Genomic DNA, 20,804 nt, shown 5'->3' with positions numbered 1-20,804 from the left:
TGAGTGTTTGCAAGATTGGGGGCTACAGACGTGCCACAGCCAAGGAAGAACCCAGGAGTCGTGACACGAGGAATTGACCAGAGCACGGGTAGGATTATTGTCTCCCCAGTCTGACCTAAGAATCTCAGGGTTCACCCTCTACCCTGGAGCGCTAAAAGCTCTTGCCTGGAGGGAGATCATGGGACCTGCAGATATCATATGAACACTGCAAATGATGCACTACCAGCACAGACTTTATTACACTGAATAACAGAGTTTACAATCAAATCTCTGGCTGGTTACATACAGATTAACTCACTCGGATTAGTTACATCAAACCAGTAGGCAGTACAGTAGGCTAACGCCATTGGCGCACGGCCTCCTGCTGGGAGGAGTTCAAGGACCAGCCTCGCTCTGAAGGGGGTGAGATGCCAGAGTTAGATCAGAGGAAAACTTAAAAGGAAACACTAGTAAGATAATACAGGTTGAACCTCTCTAGTTCAGAACTCTCTCATCCAGCAACACCTGTAATCTGGTGGGATTTCAGCGAGCTGGACAGCCACTTACCATGAGCAATACACACACGTCATAGAGCTGGAAGGGACCTTGGGAGGTCATCAGGTCCAGCCCCACTGTCCTCTTGGCAGGACCAAGCACCATCCCCAATGTTTGTTTTTTTTTCCAATCTCTATTTGCCCTCAACCCCTAAACAGCCCCCTCAAGGACTGAGCTCCCAACCCTGGGTTTAGCAGGCCAATGCTCAAACCACTGAGGGCCAAGTGTCTCACAGTTCCATAAAGCATGTTTCCAGCTTCCAGTCCTGGCTCTCTGCGTTCTGTGCTGTTATTTAGCTGTAATTTACCCCCCATGACTTCGACGAGCCCGGGAAGCGGTGGAAGTTCTGGTAACGCTGCTAGACAATATTGACCTCCCGGGGTCCGGCAAATTCTTGTGTCCAGCACCGGTCGGGGCCCAAGAGGGCTGGATTAGAGAAGCTCAGGCAGTAGCAAATGATATCTAGTGCAGGCTTAGGCTACAAGACTAAGGTATATAAAAGAGGCTAACCTATCCTTATAGCTACAGAAGCCCTCACTCCCTTCCCAGGGCCAGCAGTTCTGGGGGTTTCTAGCTCTAGGAAAGTGGGGGGTCTGGTGGTTAGAGCAGGGGACCAGGAAACCGGACTCGCGGGCTCTTTTCCTGACTCTGCCACGTACCTGGGCCCTGAGTCTGCAGAGGTGCATGACTGCTCCACCTAAGCCAGGCAGGGCACTGAGGCACCCTAGTGCTTGCTATAACCACTAGACCACACGCTTTCGAAGCTGAGAACAGAATCAGGCCGGCTCTTCAAGCTCAGGTCGCGCACACCCCCTCGGAGGGCTCCCTCCATGCTAGAAGCACGCGACTCCGCAGGCAGATGGTGGGAAAAACAAGTGGGCAAACGCCAGTGGTAGCTTGCCCAGGCATGCTCAGTGCCAAGCCCTGCACAGGTCCAGCCTCGGGGCCATCCCCTGCCTCTCCCGTTGGTTTTGCAATCCGTAAGCACTTTCCTGGCCACGCCCGCCCGCTCGCCTCCTCAGCGGGGGCAGGCGCAGACCTGGTACATGGGGGGTATGTTCCAGTACCCGCTCACTTGGGGATCCAGGTCGATTTCCTGGGGGTCACCGGGTGACGTTAGGGTGAAGCGCTGCAGGACGGCAGTAAAGACCAAGAAGAGCTGCGTGCGGGCCAGGCCCTCGCCCAGACATACCCGCTTCCCTAGGGAGACAAAGGCAGGTGACGCTAGCCTGGGCGTCCCAGAGGTAGAACAAGGAGGCTCCTTCCCTTCCCTGCACAGAGCTCCCCACTCGCAGGGTCGTCCCCCGGCTTATCCTCCAGCAGCGTAGCACCCTAAGTAGCTAGGTGTGGTGTAATGGAACGTTGTATTCCTGTGCACCTCGGTAGCACCCTGTATCTTTCTCACAGGCCACAGACTTTTGTCTTACTCTTTAGACGTGTTATTTTATACACTACTTTCTGCCTTCGTCTTGTGCTTTATATCGGTTGCTTTATACACTCTGTACTGGATTCCATATTGTATCTGAAACTCCGTTCTCCTCTTGTGTGAGCCTGTAACATTCGTGCCGTGTGTGAGAATGGGAGGGGGGGCAGTGAGACCCACCTGGAAGTGTGGCTGTGGCTGCTTAGAGAGTTACTCTCTGGAGCCGCCTGTCTGGGCAACAAAGACTCGGAGGCTGAAGAACAAGGAGAACTGGCCTCTCCAGCAGTGACCCCCCCGGGGAGGGGGGTTAAGTCCCACCTGTAGGCGATGAGTCGCACAGAAGCCTGGGCAGTGGGAAAGGCTCAAACCCATCTGCCACTGACTGGTGACATGTGGTGCTGGGGCAGTGGGACAGAGTTCTTAGTTCACAGAGACTGTGAACTAAGAGCTATAAAAGACAGGGGTCCCACTACAGAGCTGGGCTTCTCTTCTCGGCTTGTCAACATCGCAGCATCGATCCGGTTCAGCAGAACCTGGCTCCCCACTCACCTCTAAGCCAGCTGGCCAATGGATTAGAGTGAGCAACCTTGGGTAACTATACACAACCACAAGGGGTGTGTGTGTGTGTGTGTGTGTGTGAGTGTGCCTCTGAGTAACTTATGTATATTAGATGCATGTAAGATAATGATGCTGTATTCTCCATAAATGCGGTGTTCTGCCTTGTCCCTCTGAAAAGCTCCCATGTGCTAACTATAAGCATAACGGGTGGATTTGTTTGGGGTTGCTGGGAGCGAGGGCCGGTCTGGGGGCGGGTGGAAGAGGGGGAGACATGTGGGTACCTGAGGAGAAAGCCACAAAAGTGGGGTTCTTCTTAAAGCTGCCGGTCTCATCCAAGAAATGCCCGGGGTCGAAGCGTTCTGGGGCGCTGAAGTATGCGGGGTCCTGAAGGGCGGAGCCGAGCACGCAGAAAACATCGGTCCCCTGGCAAGAGAGAGGGTTCTGGTTGCTTGGCTGGCACTGGTTCCCTGTTTCACTCCAGTTCAGCCCTGGTGCATGCGTGGCTGTTTGCAGGATGGGGACCCACATATAAGGGCAGAGGCAGGAAAGAATCCAGGAGTCCTGACGCCGGACTCCGCTGTAACCACTAGGCCCTCATGTCCTTCCACAAAGCAGCCCCTTTGCATGGAGACCCTGCTTTGCTGCCCTCCGTGACCTGGAGTCGGTTGCCCCACAGAGCCTGCAGGAGGCTGGCCCAGGTTGCACCAACCGGCCAGCCAAGCGGGAGGTGTTTGCTTTGAGCTGGGGCTCTCCTTCTCCTGGACATGGTGTCTCCTGGCCCAGCGGGGCAGGACGGGCACCCCCCGGTCTCCCTAGTCCTGTGCTCACTCCACTGACCCCCCCGCCGCTGTCTGAGCATGATGGAGGGATCGCCAGGCAGCGGCGGGGGAATCCCAGCCTGGACCCAGAGCAGGGAAGCGTGTTTCCCTGCGCTGACCACAGCCCGCCTGAGCACGCGACTCTCATTCCGCGAGCACCAACGTGGCGCACGGGGGACCCGCCGGCCGGGCCCCAGGAACACAGAGTCTGCGCGTCTCGAAGGCTTCGGGTTGGCAGCGGGAGGCGAGACACACGCACGCTGGCACCCCATGCTCACCGGTGGTGGGGACAGAGGTGTGACCAACCGACGGACCCGACTCTGCTGGGCTGGGCCCCTGGATGAGAGCTGCCTGTGCTAGGCCCTGGCAGAGGGGCGTCCATGGGGGCAAGGGGGGGCACACAAGGTCACATGCCCCCTCCCCAGCTCTCCGCCTCTCACCCACGTGGCCAGCCGGTGAGGAGAAGGCCGAGCCCCTGCCCCGGCGGCTGCGGTGGAGCCTGGGGCTGGGGAGTGCAGGGTGGAAACGCCCGCACCCCACAACCTGAGCGAGCTGCCCCCCTGCCAGCGCTAGGCAGGGCTCCGGCGGCATTCCTGGGGCGCCAGCCCAGCCAGAGGCAGAGGGAGGAGGGCGTTGCTGGCTGGCCAGGCTGCGGGTGAGTCCGGCGCACTGACCAGGGCCAAAGCACTGGGAGCGGGATGCACCGCATGAGGCAGCTCCGGGGGAGCAGCAGGACTCGGGGGAGGTGAGCAGGGAGAGGACAGAGACAGGCGCCGTCCGGGCAGCTCTGAGGGCTGGGGGGTGGGGCTGGCTGTCCTGCTGCTTCCGCATGAGGCCTGCGCCTTCTGGGACCCTGGCGCAGGGGCTGCCTTGCCCAGGGGCTGGGTGAACTCTTGGTGCACTGGCTGAGCCGGCAGAGCTTTCCTTTCGCCCCACAAACCCTGTTGAAGAGCCTCCTTTGGTGCCTGCTCACAACCACCTGCCAAATGCGGCTGCCTCTGGGGTGGAGGGTGACAGCCGAGCAGCGTGCGGCGCGCGGAAAGGCAGCCAGAAGTGCTGAGGGCCCCTAGGACACGCCGCTGTGAAGGGCGGCCTCCGGGGTGGGGCGGGGGCTCTGTTTCAATATGCTCTCAGTTCTGGGCACAGCACCTTGGGGAGCAAGTACCCCCGAAACCGGGTGTCTCGGATCACGGCGTGGGGAATCCCCAGCGGGACGACATTGCAGAGCCGCTGGACCTCATGGATTACTGCCTGGGTGTAGGGCATCCACTGCCGGTCCTGCATGCTGGGGCTGCGGCTTCGGCCGACGACGCGATCGATTTCCTCCTGCACCTTCCCTGGGGAGACAGCGGCAGGAGGCGTGTTACAGGCACAGGCGGCGTGCGGCGGGCGACTCCCCAGCAACAGCGTCGTCGAGGGGCAAGTCATGGGGTCTGCCCTGCTGCTGCTGAGCCGTTCCCAGGAGCATCGTGCCAGCACCGAGAGGCCCTGTCTGAGACTAGGGTCCCATTGTGCCTGGCCGAACCTGCTCCCGGTAAGACAGCCTCTGTCTGCACAGAGCACGAAGGCTCCGCAGACGAGACACAAAGCAGCACTGACTCCGATGGACAAGCAGAGCACCACCAGGCATGGAGAGTTAGGGATCTGCCAGACCACGCGAGGAGTCAGCAGCTGTGGGCACATCTCTGGCCTTCCCACGTCGTGATTTAGGTCCCCTGGGTGCCACCATTTCCCTAATGGAGGCTGGGAAGGAGACCAGAAGAGGACTCCGGCTCTGCTCTGGCACTGGTTGGGAATCGCCCGACTGCAACACCACTGCAACTAGAATTTCCATTGCGGGGGAACTGGGCATTTTCCAAATGGGTTTCCATTCCCACGAGGAACAAGGACCACCGGAGAATGGAGGAACTTCCTGCCCCAAAATAACATTTCGAAAAAACCATCCCTTTTGCGTGCAAACCCTTTGGGTTCAGTTCTGGCCTTCGTGTTTCGTTCCAGTGCGCCGAGGCACTGTGCCGATGAAAGTCAGCTCATGTTGCTTGTAGGATTAATTAACAAAAAGGAAACTCTTTGTAATATTGTATTAATTCTTTGTATGATAAAGATACTCCTATGAAACCCAGGCAGACTCAGTCAGAACGTTAGCGATTTATAGTTGTAATTTGTGTTTGTAATCCAAGTTATGTGGTAACACGTATCCATTGTAAACCAAAACCTGACTCCCTATTGTAACCAAGGTTCGATTTGGAGAACGTGCTGCATTTTGTAAGGCTCTGTTGAAGCAAAACTTTGGCATATATGATGTGTGAATGGGGTGTGAGCTCGTTTAGATGTGTGCATGGGTTATATGGGGTGGGATTGAGCCTCAACACCAGCCTGTCCTGATGATCAAACCCCACTTCTCCCTCAGTGGCTGCAGAGTGCAGACAACCCCCCCGATGGTGAGGAAAAGATGCACCCTGGAGAGAAAAGAGCCGAGTCCCATTGAGCACAAGATGAAAGCCACATGTGAACACGGCGGCCGTGTGACGCAGCAGGACCCACAGGCTGACGTCTAACGTGAAGCCTATAAAAGCAGGGGTGGGATGGGAAGACCTTTGGGTAACGTTCTGCTTCCAACCCTGAAGAGCCTCGGTGTGCACCCAACACAGACCGGCTCTTCCTCCCGCCCGGCTCCCCTGCCCAGGCAGCCGCCACAGGCTCAAGCTAACCCCCGAGCTGCAGTCAAATGTCAGGCGAGATGAGTAACGGGACGGCTGGCTGTGGGGCTGGGGCGCGGCTGATTTCTGAGCCCTTCGTTCTGCTCTCTCCTGCCAAGCGCAATGTTGAAACGGGAAAACCCCATTCTGCTGGAACACCGGAGCCCAGCCCTGCCAATTACCTTGTACCTCTGGGTGTTTCATCAGCAGCAGGAACCCGCACCTCAGGGTGGCGCTCACCATCTCGGTCCCACCGAAAAACAAGTGGACTGTGCTCAGCACCAGGTTCTTCGTGTGGAATTCGCTTTGGGGATTTTGCTTCTCCTTGCGAGGGGGAAGAAAAGCAAATGAAGAACTCAGCGCCGCAGCTGATCGAGCAGCAGGGGGACAGACCTCACAGCCAGAACTCAGCGCTGAGGCCTGGGACCCTCTGTGGCCCTGCACCTGCTGGGGAGTTTGCAGGGAACCAATGGAGCAGGTGTAAGACACGGAGGAGGATTTACTGCCGGCTGCTCCTCACAGGTCTCTGGCTCCGTCAGCGATGATGAGCAGAAGGCTTCTTGCGTGTGCGCTGAACGTGGGGGCCCAAAGACGGCAGCCGAGCCCCAGGAGGGCTCCAAAGACACACACCAGATAAGGGTCGGAGGCGCCAGGCCAGGGTTATTGGAAAGTGAAGTACAACGACAGTCGTCAGTAGATTCCGCTGAACCACTGCACATATGTACCCGCCGCGAGGGAGTGACTGTCGTGGGCACCTTCCACGGCCCCTTGTGTCAGGCAAGGAGGGGTCCCCAAGACGTGGCGTTATACACAGGTACAAACAAATCACCCCTCACTGCTGCTGGGCCAAGCTGCCACCCTCTGCTGTGGTCAGATTGTCACCCACCACCCGGTGCCCTGTGATTCGACCAGAGCATCTCTGTCCATCACGCCATCAGGTCAGACCCCGTCCTGACCCTGGGGCTGTACCTGTGAGGAGTTGGGAACCAAGGTCTTTTTAATGAGCTGGTGGTACCGTGTGATTACAACGCATGACCGGTACCGGTTATTGTTCTGCCCTGGACAGAGGACCAGTTAGTGTTTGGCACTCTCATAGAATCATAGACACCTGGGGCTGGAAGGGAGCTCAGGGGGGCGTCGAGTCCAGCCCCCTGCCCAAAGCAGGACCAACCCCACTAAGTCATCCCAGCCCGGACCTTGTCAAGCTGGGACTTAAAAACCTCTAGGGATGGAGATTCCACCACCTCTCTTGGTAACACATCCCAGTGCTTCACCACCCACCTGGGGAAATAGTTTTTCCTAATATCCAACCTACTCCTCCCTCTCTGTAACGTCAGATCATTGCTCCTTGTTCTGCTGCCTGTCACCACTGAGAACAGCCTCTCTCCAGCCTCTTTAGAGCCCCCATCAGGAAGTTGGAGGCTGCTATTAAATTGCACCTCAGTCTTCTCGTCTGTAAACTAAATAAGCCCAAGTCCCTCAGCCCCTCCTCATAGGTCATGTGCTCCAGTCCCCTAATCATTTTTGTTGCCCTTCACTGAACCTGCTCCAATGTGTCCACATCCTTTCTACCCTGGGAAGCCCAGAACTGGGCACTATAATACTCCAGATGTGGCCTCACCAGTGCCGAGTAGATGGGAATAATCACTTCTCTAGATCTGCTGGAAATGCTCCTCCTAATACCCTCCAATACACTGTTAGCCTTCTTGGCTACAAGGGCGCAGTGTTGACTCATATCCAGCCTCTCATCCATTGTAATCCCCCGGTCCTTTTCTGCTACACGGCTACTCAGCCAGTCAGTCCCCGGCCTGTAACAGCGCTTGGGATTCTTCTGTCCCTAATGCAGGACTCTGCACTTCTCGTTGAACCACATCAGATTTCTTTTGGCTCAATCCTCCAATTTGTCTGGGTCACTCTGGCCCCTGTCCCTTCCCTCCAGTGTATCTACGTGACCCCTCTAGCTTAGTGTCACCTGCAAATATGCTGAGGGTGCCTGGCTCTGGTGGAGGGGAAGGCGAAGGGAAAGAGCCAGGTGTTATATATGTATTTTTCTCTACCTACGGAGAGATCAGTACGTAGCCGGAGAAAACGAAATGCACACGAGGTGGCTCTTTGCCCTCCTTCCGCGGCTCTTCGTCCCTGCCTGGGCGCGCTGCTCCGGCACGAACAGGCCCGGGGATGGTGGCGAAGGGGATTCTTTCTAAGGCTGTTGCACCCAGCTGCTGTGATGTTCCCCGGCTCTGCACAAAGGAGCGTCCCAAGCGCTCTGGCCACCCCCCATAAGCACCGCCCGGGCCCCCCTCCCGGTACCTCTGCCATCCTGAGGAGGAAGGCGTCGATGTAATCCCGCGGGCCGCTGGGATCCAAGCTGCTCTGGTTCTGCCGCACCCGTGTGGTGACGAAATCATGCAGCACCGCCACATGCCGCAGGAGCTGGTGGTGGGGGCCCGGTAAGAACTGCATGAGGCGGGGGAACATCTCATAAAGCTGCAGGGCGAGGCGGAGAGTGGTGAGCGCAGGGGAAGCGCCTCGGGCTCCTGCGGGGGAGGGGGCTGCAGCAGCGGTCCCAGCAGAACCCACCGGCTTGCAGCTCCTGCTGCTGGCTCGGAGCAGCCCAGCGCTGGCCAGGAGCAGGGCGAGGACAGGGCTGCCCGTCCCCAAGCAGCCAAAACCCAGAACTGCCCCCAGATTGCGCGTGTGGCTGAAAACCCCTGTGATGTGAGCCAGGCTATGAACAGCGCTGGAGATCCCTCCGCAGGCCAGCTGCTCCGTGTCGCACGTCCAGGGTGTGCTCTGTGTAACCGCCCAGGGGCAGACTCGACCGCTGGCGCTTAGCGCAGGAGCCTCTCCAGGCAGAGCTAAAAGGCAGCTGGTGCTCGGCTACTTCTCTGGAGGAGACTCACTCTCTCGCTGTGTGAGTGATCTAGGTGCCTCTGCGTGGGACACTGACCACCCCGGGGGTGTGGGTTACAGCTGCACGCGAGGGCAAACCCACGTTACAAAAGAAGAGGAGGCAGAGTCTTGCCCGTCTCCCATGACTCCAGGAGCTGGGGCTTTGAGAACAGACTGCAGAGACCAGGAGCCTGGGGATAAAATCGCCAGTGGGCGCACACCCGGGAGTCCCTGCCTGTGTCTTTAGTTGTGGGCTGGGAAGAACCCTGCTTCCGCCCTCTGAGACACCCCACTTCCTTGGCGGGGATCCCAGAGCCTGAGCCGCTGAGCCAGGTTCTTGTAGTGCCCAGACAGAGTTAACCACATGTCTGCATCCCAGATCCAACAGCCAGCCTGCTCTGTGCCCCAAAGGCCCAGGTACGGAGTGCTGTAGCAGCCAGGCGTGCTGCCCCACGCCCCTGCTTTGCCATCCACGCCCAGGGTCCCTCCGACTTTGGCGTGTGCCAGAGCAGGGCCCGGGAAGGCAGAGGAGGACCTGAGCGAGCCCCCAACTGCAGCTGAGCGGTGCCTGGGGGCGTTGGGGGGAGAAGGCCTTGCAGGACCAAGCCCTGGGGATGGCCTCCTTCCTACTGCAGGAGGGTGGGGAGTGGTTGGGGTGGGGGTCAGGTTTGCAGAGATGCAGACAGGCTCCTGGTCGCACGAGGGGGTTGGAGCCTAGCGTACTTAGGGGGTCCTGAGACCTCTTCAGGTCCCTAAATCCCTTTGACAGTCCAGCCAGGATCCCCACTCTCTTTGGCTCCTGCTCCAGACCTGCCACGGCCCCAGCCGCCATCCCTCACCTGTGTCCAGCGGCTGCTCAGCTCCGAGAAAAGGCCCTTGATGGTGTCGAGTAAGTTCAGGAACGTCAGGTCCTGGTAGTCGAAGCGGTCCCCGAAGGTGAGCGCAGAGATCACGTTGCCCACGGCGTGGCTAATGAGGCGGCTGGGGTCGAAGGGAGCACCTGGGGGAGCAGAGCAGACGGTGCTCAGCCGCCAGGAGACCATGGGGGAGGGGGGGCAGGAGGGGAAGGCCATGGCCGACTGCAGCTGCAAGGGGTTCGCTGTTCTCAGAGTGGTGTGGGGGCACCAGTGGGAAGACGACACCATGGGGACCAGTTATCCTGTGCCAGCTCTTGGAAGGTGGAACTGAGATCTCACCATTTACTGGCTTGGCTGGTTCTGCACCCCAGCCGGGCCCGGCTGCTCCAGAGCTGAGTTAGCTCTGCAGGTCCGCACCCCAGATCCACCAGCCAGCCTGCTCTGCCCCCGAAGGCCCGGGTACGGAGTGCCGCAGAAGCCAGGCGTGCTGGCCCATGCCCCTGCTTTGCGGGCCCAGCAGACTGGGCTCCGTGGTCTGGGTTTCCAGCGAGTGTTCCTTGTAAGCTGAGTGCTTGGGCAGGAGACAGTCACTGGCCGCCCAGCTGATGAGCCGACAGCCCACAGTCGGCAGCGTGTGTGTCTACTGGTGGTACCCATCCTCACAGGCTCCGCGCACAAGATAAAATTTATTCTGCCCATGGATGGACATCATCTGAGGGAACCCTCCGCCCAGCCCCTGCTCCGTGTTGACCGCTCTGGGAGCTGTGGTGTGGGGAACCGAGACCCTCCAGCATGACCTCGCAGACACAGACCTTCGCTTTTACTGAATTCCTCCACCAGACACTGGGCTTCCTCCGCGATCCTCTCCTCCAGGCTGTGCTTCCCCGCACCCAAACTCCTCAGGGCGGCGCCGGAGAACTGGCGGAGCTGCCTCCACCGCTCGCCGTTCGCTAAGATGAGCCCTGAGGAGGAGAGGTGGAAACAAACCGAAGTCGAGGGGCGAAGGACAACTGCAGCCTGGGAACAAGGAAAGCCTGGCCGTGCCGTGGGCTCGTGGGCAGCTGCAGCTGGACCTGTCTGGTGTGAACTGCTCACTCGGCCCTGGTCCAGCTGCGGCCCATGAAAGGGGCCAGTGCCCAGCTCCTTGGTGGGGCCAGCTCCTTCAGGACTGTGACATGGAGGTGGTCCCTGCCAAGGGGAGCACCATGTGATAGCCGATGCCCTGTCATGTGGGGAGGGCCCCAGGTCACTGGCTGAGTGACCTCGCTCTGTTCAGCCTGGAAGTGGGGAGAGACGTGATGGAGTGAGGTGGGAGGGTTTGATTCCCCTGGTTGGGTCGCATGTGTTTCCTGACGCCCGGCACTAACACCAGGTGGTGCCTCAGTTTCCCCAGGCACATCACTGGTGCTTAGCGGTAATGGGATTTTCTGTTCTTTGACGCCGAGGCCGTCGGGGAGCCCTTTCTTCCCCAGGACATAGGCCAAGGCGGGCGCAGGGGCCTGGCCGGTCTGAGTCGGAGCTGGGGAGTTGGGAGGTGGTCGGTCTGGGCTGGCTGCAGAGGGAGGAAGGGGCCAGGGCCCAGCTCAGGGACCCCTCTGGGCCCCTCTCCCCCAGCTGGATTGTACTGACGCCTCTGGTCCCTGTGCTGAGACATCTGTTCTATGCTGGGTCCCTCTCGCCCCATAACCCCCCGTTCTCCTGCCCAGGGAGAGCCCGTTTGCCTGCGGGGGGTGGGGGGCAGGACCAGGGGACTATGTGTGGGGGGGTTGGGGGGTTGCTAAACTGGTTTTGCAGTCTTGCTTAAGGAGAAATCCATCATGGACGGAGCCTTCAGTGCCAGGCCCACCTCTGCTCCGGGCTGTGTCTGAGGAAACCTGCCTTGTCTTGCTCAGGAAGCCCCTGGGCCGCTCCCTGGTGTTCTTATCTTCCATGCATCCCCTGCTGAGTTCTCATAAAGCAGTTGGACTCAGTCTGGGCATCTCCCTGCTCTGGAATTTTGCCTTCTGGGGGGAGGCGACACAGCGAGGCTGGACGAGGCCGGTCCAGGCTGGGGCATGCTAACGGCAGGGGAGTATGGAGAACAGCCACCAAAGCGACCAAGGAGGACAGACCCCAGCCCGGGGCAGAGGCAAGAGGCGTGAAAGGAAGGCTCAGCTGATCTGGCTTCGGGCCTCTTGTGTAATTCCCATTTCCCAGAGGAGCAGCACGAGCATTTCCGAGGGAGGGACTTGTGAGCCAGCCCTTCGGTGTCTCGTGAACACGGGTCCGTATCTGAACTCACAGCCCTGAGAGGGCGCGTAGCTGTATCTCTCTCCACCGACACCCCTTGTACTAACCTACTGTGGAATGTATGTCGAGGAAGTTCCTGCGGAAAGGGATCTAGGGCTCAGAGTGGAGCACGAGCTAAATGTGAGTCAGCAGCGTGACGCTGTTGCAAAGAAAGCAAACGTGATTCTGGGATGCATGAACGGGTGTGTTGAGAGCAGCACACGAAAGGTCATCCTGCCACTCTACTCAGCCCTCATAAGGCCTCAGCTGGGGTGTTGTGTCCAGTCCTGGGCACCACATTTCCAGAAAGATGTGGAGAAATTGCAGAAGGTCCAGAGAAGAGCGACGAGAACGATGAAAGGTCGAGAGAACACGAGCGAGGAGGGACGACTGAAAGAACTGGGCTTGTTTAGTTTAGAAAAGAGAAGACTTGAGGAGACATGACAGTGGTTTTCAAGTACCTCAAAGAGAATTACAAGAAGGAAGGAGAAAAATTGTTCTCCCTGGCCTCTGAGGACAGGACAAGGAGCAATGGGCTTAAACTGCAGCAAGGGAGGTTTAGGTTGGACATTAGGAAAAAGTCCCTAACTGCCAGGGTGGTCAAACACTGGAATAAATTGCCTGGGGAGGTTGTGGAAACTCCATCACTGGAGATATCTGAGGCCCAGTTGGATAAACATCTATCAGGGATGCTCTAGATGGTGCTTGGTCCCGCTGGGAGGGCAGGGAACTGGACTGGACTACCTCTGGAGGTCCCTTCCAGTCCTAATGGTCTATGGTTCTATGAAGCCAGGGGCTCTGCGGGGTGTGATGGGCTGCAATGGCAGGGTGCAGGGGGTGCACTTTGGGGAGCACCAAAGGAGGCGAGTTGGAAGGGACTCCAGCGCCACTGATGGCTCCTATTTTGGCTGTGCAGCAGGAGACCCCTGGGGTCTGCACCAGCTACTTCCATGCCCCCCAGGTGGAGTTCAGGGTGCCACACCTGCAAGCCTCCCTGCCCTGGGGCCCCCGATCCCAGCGGCGCCTTTCGATGGTGTGGGCCACCAGGTGATTCCAGGTGACTGTCAGGAGGCGATGGGAGAGTCTGGCATTTATGATCTGCCACGTCTGGGGCTGTTCCTGCCAGCCCACAGCTTGAACCTCAGAGCTGAACGAGGTTCATACGGAGCCAGGCCCGCCTGGGCCCTTCCTCCACCCAGCCGCCAGCTTTGCGGCTTCTGTGGCTCCCGCTCTGCAGACACTTGTGGGACCCCGCGGCAGGGCTGGCCGGGAACCAGGCACAATCGGACGACCCCCCCCGGGGTTTGAAACGCGCCTCTCGTCCGATGTGGGGCAAACGCGAGAGCTTCGGGCATCTGTCGCCAGCAAAGCAGATGGAGAGAAAGTGGCGCGAGCCGGTGCCCACGAGGCCCAAGGAGCCCGGCAGGTGACACGCTGTCAGGGGTGTGCCGGCGCCGGGTTCTCGCCACCTGATTCGGAGCAGCGGGGGGAATCGGCGTCTCTCCCCTCCGTGCCTGAGGAGTGCCCTGCCCTGACCGCCCTGAGGAAGGGGTGATGTGTCTGCGAGGCTCCCAGGGTGACACAAGAGGGTTCGCCTTCCACTCACCGTAGCCGTGAAAAATTCTGTCCAGCGTAGGCATTCGCCCTCTGCCGCTGAACTCCTCGGCGTGCTCCACCAGGGCCTCCTGCACCGCCTCATGTCCGCACAGCACCACCACCCGCCGGGGGCCCAGGTGCACCGTGAACACCGGGCCGTACTTATCCCTCAGCTGCCGTGGGAACAAGTGTAAATCAGAATAAAGACAGACCAGGCCGTGACAAGCCATAGTCCCTGTCAGCGGCATGCTGGGGTGGCGGCACGGATTAGTGGAGCGCCCATGGCCGGCAGTGCGGGTGTCTATTTATGGGTGGTGCACATCCAGCCATGCCTTGGTGCGCAGAACAATATTTATTCCACCCTTGGATGGAAATCGCTGGAGGGAAGCCGGGTGACAAGTGAGGTGTATGGGCCAAGCAAATGGGGCGTGTGGCTCAGCTGGTTGCCAACCTCTGCTGAGGGAACCTCCCCTCCCAGGCACCAGGAGCAGGGTTCCCACCCGTTGTTTCCATCTGTGGGTGGAGTACATTTTGTTATGTGTACGTGTGGATGTGCAGAGCCAGCAGAAATGCTGCCAGCTGGCGGGGGCTGGGGGGGCGCTCTGCTGCCTGGAGTGGCTGCCCAAGTATTCAGCTCCCAGGACCACTGACTGGGAGGCCCTTTGGGGCTCACCAAAAGCGGTGCTGCGGAGTTGGCAGTGGCACCCAATGGCTCCGTGTGAGTCTCTGCTAACGATGAACGTTTCGTTTCTCTGCGCCCTCCGTTTTCAGCACCGGCAGGGCTGGGTGTGGGATGGAGACCCACCGAGATTAGATAACAAGAGGCTATTGTCCGTACGTTTACCAATGGTGTCACACTGCAGAGACACTGGTCCCCACTGGGGCAAAGGTAGGAACTGGAATTAGAGTCATTTTTCATAGACTCCTAGGGCTGGAAGGAGCCTCAGGAGGTCATCAAGTCCAGCCCCCTGTCCAAAGCAGGACCAACCCCACCTAACTCCTCCCAGCCAGGGCTTTATCAAACCAGGAGCTAACTACCTCTAGGGCTGGACATGCCACCACCTGCTAAGCAGGCAGATAGGACTACATGATGAACACGCTTTTAACAAGGGAAAGGCACCCCTGGGTGTCAGGGGGTTGGGGGACGGGACACTGAAAGCTCAGCCCCTGGGGAGCCAGCGCCTGGGTTGCCCAGGGCACTTGGGCAGGCTGGGAGAGGGCGGACCCCAGGCTCCCACGCGTTCCGAGCGGGCACTTCTGTGCGAGCATCTCGAACGCGCTTTCCCACCAGCTGCGGCTGACAGCTCAGCCGTCAGTTGTGAAAACGGCCATTTTTGTCCATCGATGTGCGGAATAAATTTTGTTCTGGGAATGGAGGTGTGTGTGGATGTGTGCTACCGGCTGGGGTGCTCGGCTAATCAGCTGGGCAGCACCTCAATCTCTCCTGGGTGGGGGCCCACGTGCCCAGCGTGCAGGGAACCCTGCACATAACCTTGACATATTTCTTCTCTCCAAAAGCAACTTGCTGCACCAGGTCTTCTGCACTGACTGGCCAGCTGGGGGTTGCTGAGAGCCAGGAGGCAAAGGCGAAAACCAGATTTGCGCTCCCAAGCAGGCTAGCGGCGTGTTGGGAGGCACTAGGAGGAGCATTTCCAGCAGATCTAGAGAAGTTATCCCCTCTACTCGGCACTGGTGAGGCCACATCTGGAGTATTATGCCCAGTTCTGGGCCCTCCACTGGAGAAAGGATGTGGAGCCTATTGGAGAGGGTCCAACAGAGGGCAAGGAAAATGATTCAGGGGCTGGAGCACATGACCTATGAGGAGGGGCTGAGGGATTTGGGTTATTTAGTTTGCAGAAGAGACGACTGAGGGGTGATTTAATAGCAGCCTTCAACTTCCTGATGGGGGGGGCGCTCTACAGAGGCTGGAGAGAGGCTCTTCTCGGTGGTGACAGGCGGCAGAACAAGGAGCAATGGTCTGAAGTTACAGCGGGGGAGGTGTAGGTTGGATATGAGGGAAAACTCTTTCCCCAGGCGGGTGGGGAAACACTGGGATGTGTTGCCTAGAGAGGTGGTGGAATCTTCATCCCTGGAGGTTTTTAAGTCCTGGCCTGACAAAGCCCTGGCTGGGATGATTTAGTTGGTGTTGATCCTGCTTTAGGTGGCGGGCTGGACTCAATGACCTCTTGAGGTCCCTTCCAGCCCTGGGATTCTGTGATGCTGTGAATCCCTCTGGCTACTGGTGCAAACCATCTGTAAACAGGAGCTCTGGCTGCTTGGCTGGGAGCAGAAACAAAGAGAAATTCTGGGGCACCTTATAGACTAACAGATATTTTTGAGCACCAGCGTTCATAGGCGTAGACTCGCTTTGTCAGATACCTGCACAAAAGCTGATGCTCCAAACTACCTATTAGTCTATAAGGTGCCACAGGCCTTCTCATTGTTTTTGCAGATACAGACTAACTCGGCTGCCCCTCTGGTACTTGAGAGCAGAGAGTGCGTCCCAGTGCATCTGACCGTAGCCGCTAAACGGCATCACGAGATTGGAGGGTGAGGACTCAGGTCACTAGAAATGTCACATGGTAGCACTTTCCTTGGGCTTCCTGCTTACTGTCGATGCATGGGACGAGAAATTGAAATGCACACGCATGGAAAGGGCTGGACAATGGCCATGTGAAGATGGAATGAAAGTTGAGAATACAGCTAAAATACCAAGGTCTGACAGTGCATTGTATTAATGGAGCATTATAAACCCAGGAAATTCAGAGTTAACATTGACTATTTCTTGGGACAAAACAACGGGGGAACATTTTAAAAGTGCCTGTAAAAATCTGCTTAACCCTTCCTGAGCTCACAAACATGGAATGGAATCGTATGTGAATTGTGGGTGTTGAGGGGCAGAGTTAAGGGTATTTATCACTTGTGGCTTCCTTTCACATCTGTCTTACGTGTGTGTGTATTTCTCTTAAACAGTGGCTGTAAGTTTTGGCTTTAGGAAAATTATTACACCCCCATGAAATATTTTACCTTAAGTTACAGATACAGGCTCTCTGCCTGAGCTCCCCTGGAGCTTTTTCCTGGGGCTGTCCCCAGGGGGGGATTTTAATGTGCCACCCAACAGCAAAATCTGACTTACCGCCATCAGCGATTTGAACAGGTTCCATCCCCTCAGCTGCAGCATGTTGCCCAGGAGTGGCAGGGGAGTTGGCCCAGGGGGCAGCTTCCTGTTCAGCTGCTGCCGTTTCCAGTCCCAGAGGAGAAGCAGGCCGGAGAGGCCAGCAGCCAGGACAATCGTGGCCACCCCACCCAGCTCCATCCCAGTGGGGAGCCAGGAGCTGCTGGAGAATCAGACGTGGGTTCCAACTGCTGAATCTTGTGGCCCCGGCACGGATGATCTAGTTCGGTGCCGACGCGTTCGCCAGAGCTGGGCGCAGCTCAGCCCGTGTGTGGGTGCTTTTGCCAGCCGGTCCCTGGGGCGCTGGTCTTTTGAGCTCCCTTGGTATTGTGGGGGCGGGTGAGCCCGTGTCAAAGCTGTGCTGGGACGCCGGCCCTTGGGGCTGCTCTTCGTGTGGTTAAGCCCAGGCTAGTGGCCAGGTCTTACCATCTCGGCAGGGGAGCCGTTCCCTTCCCAAACACACCGTGCGAAATAGTGCGGGGTGAGCCGCGGCCGCCGAAGTCCCTGCCCAGGTATTTCCGTGCGAGGAACTCTGACCTCTGCACGCTGCCTCCCCGGTCCCTCGCCGCGCCGCAGCCCCTGTGCAGGAGACGCTGACAGCGCAGGGCAGGGACACAGGCACCAACGTGTGAGCACCCTGGAGATCCTTCTGCAGCCCCCAGTGAGTGCTGACGTTCCTGGGGGCTCCTGCCCGGACGGCGGTCGACAGGCGTTCCCACCTCACTTGCTGCAGGGGCGGATGTAACAGGCGTGTCCCAGGCCCACCCCATCCCACATCACAGGGCCCCAGCAGGGAGGTGCTCCCCTGCAGGCCTAGTGCCCGGGCGCTCTGCCAGGAAGTGGGTGGTGCCCCACCCTGCTCTGCCTGGCCTGGGGCTGGGAGCCGAGGCTAGGCTCCTGCCCAGGAGACCTGGGGCGATGGGTTGTCCCACCAGGGCTGGTTCACTCTCTTGGGTGGAAGCCAACCCACTGGAGACAGGCAGTGGGAGGTGCCTCGGAGCAGGGGGCTGGGTCCAAGCCCCTGCTGAGCAGTGCACTTCTGGGCCGGGGGCTCTCGCCAGCCCCGGCAATGGTTACAGGGGGCGTAGTGGGTGTAACAGGGCAATTAAAAATCGGGGGTACCCTGGAAATATGGGACCCCTTTCCGCTAGCTCCCCCTTCTGTCCTGCTGCTTGGGGGGCCCCCAGACCTTCTGCCAACACCTCGCCGCCCTGTTCGTAATTGCTGCCCCACTGCCATGCCCCTCTGCCCCCCCAGGTCTCTCCGTGTCTGCCACCCCCCTTTGCTCTTGCAATCATCAGCCAGTTCTGCTCAGCCCCATCACCCCGCCTGGCTCCAGTCCCTTGGCCCTGCTGAGAGCATGAGCCTGTCTCCCCGTTGCCAGGCGCAGGCGACCGAAGGACGACATCGGAGCTGCTTTTGGGGCAGTTCAGAACAGCTGCTAGGCTGGACCCAGCCAGCTGAAATGACAGCGGCAGCTCCACCCCAGAGATGGGCGCATGGGAACGCTGCGTCACAGGGCGACGGGGTGTCCAGTTCAGGCGCTGGGGTTCTGGTGCATGGCACTGTGCTGGGAGCGTGCATGTCATAGGTGCAGGACACGCTGCATTGGGCCAGGCAGCGGAAGCCACCCAGCCAGAGCAGTGGGAAAGCCAGAGGCCCCTGGGCTGAACAAGCTGGCCCATAGCATCCGGCGCTGCACGCGAGGACGTTGTCGCCGCAATTCGGAGACGCAGGACCTCGCGCCTGGCTTGTAAATAACACGACTCCGCCGTCAATTGCAACTCCTGGGCGGAGCAGCCTTGTGAGGTGCCAGCCTCTGCCAGGCCGCCTGGGGAAAAAGGAGGGACTACATTATAAAGCTGCCGCAAGGACAGCCCCCATGTCCTGCCCGGCCCCTGTCTCTGGGGTGCACCAGGGCCCCGAGCCCCACAGAGGGGCAAGAAGCAGGGGTCACCCAAGGAAATGAACGGGTAGCCCGGCTGAAACTGACCAAAGGCAGCGCTGTCAGCCTGTGGAACTCCTTGCCACAGGATGTTGTGGAGAGCAGCATTCGAAGAGGGGAACTAGCTCCAACGGTAGAGCAGGTCTTTAGCATTCCAGCAGCCATGGGCTGGGTGTGTCCACATTCGCCGGGGCCATGGTGCCCTTTTTCCTTCCTTTACCGAGAGAGGTGGGGGAATCTCCATCCCTAGAGGTGTTTAAATACCGGCGTGACAAAGCCCTGCCTGGGAGCAGTTGGGTGGGGCTGGTCCTGCTTTAAGCAGGGGGCTGGACTCGATTCTCTTCCAGCTCTAGGAGTCTATGAACAGAGCTGGATAAATTCCTGGAGGTTGGGTCCATCGATGGCTGTTAGCCAGGCTGGGTGGGAACGGGGTCCCCTCGCCTCTGTCCGTCGGAGGCTGGAAATGGTGACAAGGGAGGGATCATTTGGTGATTCTTCTGTTTACTCCCTCTGGGGTACCTGGCGCTGGCCTCTGCCAGAAGACAGGACCCTGGGCTAGGTGGACCTGTGGTCTGTCCCGGTCTGGCTCTTCTTATGCTCTTAAGAAAGTGGCCATCACCCAGCGGCCGTGTGCCCAGGGTGGACCGAGCCGGGGGACGATACAGCCGCCCTTTGTTGGCAGGGGAAGGGGCCGGTGAAGGAGGGGAAACGCCCCAGAAGACAAAGAGACCAACAGCAAAGACCCATTTGCTGGAACCGGGGCAGGGGGCGAGTGGGGGCCGGGACCCGCCCCTTTAGCCAAAGAAAGGGATGTGCAGAATTCCCGCCCCCCCGCAGAGAGTAGGGTCTGCTGGGGCTGTGTTGCAATTACAGCTTTGGCCCACTCGGGGCTGCTGTGCTGCCAAGGGGCATGTGGGGCTCCCCCCGGGGGTGCTGGGGTGGGGAGGGAGCAGCCATGCTCACAGCGGGAGAGGTGGGTGGAGGCGGCTCTGTGGTTTGGAGCCCAAGACGTGCACGGGGACAGGCGGACCCGGGATGGAGCCAGCTGAGCCCAACGCCAGCCCAGGGGCAGAGGGTAAACTGAGGCAGGGAGCTGCCTGCAGGGTTTACTGGTAGAGGTCCCTGTGCGCTGCTGCGGTAAAGGGCACTGATGTGCTCGGCTTCCATGCAAAGGTGGCAGCTGTGGTGTGCGACACCCTGTCATGGGAGGTCTCACCGAGGTGGGGGCGGGGGGGGGGGCCCTGGGAGAGGTGCACGTCCACTCTGGAGGGCTCCGAAAGCGCCGGGGGCCTGGGGCTCAGCAGGGACGTGGATGGGCCCAGCTGGCAGGAGGGGGTGCGCCCAGGAGCCCCAAGCCTAAGCCCAAGGAGTTCAAAATGGCTGGGGCTGCAGTGACCTGCTCCTCTGGCAGCGCTGGGGGGTGGCCCAGGGGGTGTCCGCCTGGCCCTGCAGCATCTGCTGGCCCTGGGCTCAGCTAGCGTGTGGGGCCCCTGCTCATTCCAACCCAGCAGCCGCACGGGGGTCACTGGGTGAACGGGCCGTAGCTGCAGTGGGGGCCGTGGGGCCGGCCTGTGACAAGCAGCAGAGTTGCTCAAGGGGATTTCTCCCCACCGAGCCGGGCCCATGGCTCCTGGCTGGCAGATGGGTGAGGCCTGTTCACCCTGCTGCCCTGCCTGGCGTTCCCTGGCAGAGATCGGAACCCGCCCCCCGCCCCGTTGCTTGCTCACCACCTTCCCACGCTAATGGAAGGGGAAACTGGGGCACGTCACGAGGCAGGCACCTGGCCCGACTGGCGCAGAATCCAGCTCTCCTGACTGCCCTTCCTGTGCTGGCTGCCCCTGGCCTGCCCCCCCCAGGGCGTCTCCATGGGGGGATAGGACGACGGCGGTGCCCAGAGACCGGTCTGGCCCTTGGCTAAGTCCTGCCTCACGCTGCAGAGTGTCCGGGTCTCTGCTTCTCTCCCCAGCCCTCTGCCCACCCTCACTGCCTTCCTCCCCGGCCTGCAGGGAGAAGGGGAAAGAGCCACTCGGACCCACCAA

General features: G+C 59.4%; 1 protein-coding gene across 3 annotated transcripts; it reads right to left on the bottom strand.

Annotated features, from left to right (window-relative positions):
- Positions 1 to 232: 232 nt before the first annotated feature.
- On the bottom strand, positions 233 to 17,570 carry LOC142025181 (cytochrome P450 2G1-like). Of its 3 annotated transcripts, XM_075017736.1 has the most exons (10): positions 16,782 to 17,570; positions 13,656 to 13,818; positions 10,594 to 10,743; positions 9,764 to 9,924; positions 8,343 to 8,519; positions 6,215 to 6,356; positions 4,483 to 4,670; positions 2,797 to 2,938; positions 1,610 to 1,734; positions 233 to 393 (listed from the first exon to the last, which is right to left on the bottom strand). In XM_075017736.1, the coding sequence occupies exons 1-10, from the start codon at positions 16,959 to 16,961 to the stop codon at positions 376 to 378; spliced, it is 1,446 nt and encodes a 481-aa protein (XP_074873837.1). In that variant the 5' UTR covers positions 16,962 to 17,570; the 3' UTR covers positions 233 to 375. The 3 variants fall into 3 exon arrangements, with proteins under 3 accessions (XP_074873837.1, XP_074873836.1, XP_074873838.1); XM_075017735.1 differs by having other exon boundaries at positions 233 to 1,734; XM_075017737.1 differs by lacking the exon at positions 8,343 to 8,519 and having other exon boundaries at positions 233 to 1,734.
- Between the last annotated feature and the right edge of the window lie 3,234 nt (positions 17,571 to 20,804).

This window comes from Carettochelys insculpta, chromosome 22, assembly GCF_033958435.1.
Source record: "Carettochelys insculpta isolate YL-2023 chromosome 22, ASM3395843v1, whole genome shotgun sequence".
Lineage (NCBI taxonomy): Eukaryota > Metazoa > Chordata > Testudines > Carettochelyidae > Carettochelys > Carettochelys insculpta.
This window is presented reverse-complemented; position numbering and strand designations above follow the sequence as displayed.

Excerpts from the sequence above, each read along its gene's own strand:
- LOC142025181 (XM_075017735.1), bottom strand. The coding sequence starts at position 16,961 with ATGGAGCTGGGTGGGGTGGCCACGATTGTCCTGGCTGCTGGCCTCTCC. Across the intron at positions 10,744-13,655 it reads CAGAATTTTTCACGGCTACG|GGCTCATCTTAGCGAACGGC; the intron begins GTGAGTGGAAGG and ends TCTCCTCCTCAG. Across the intron at positions 8,520-9,763 it reads TGAGCAGCCGCTGGACACAG|CTTTATGAGATGTTCCCCCG; the intron begins GTGAGGGATGGC and ends CTCGCCCTGCAG.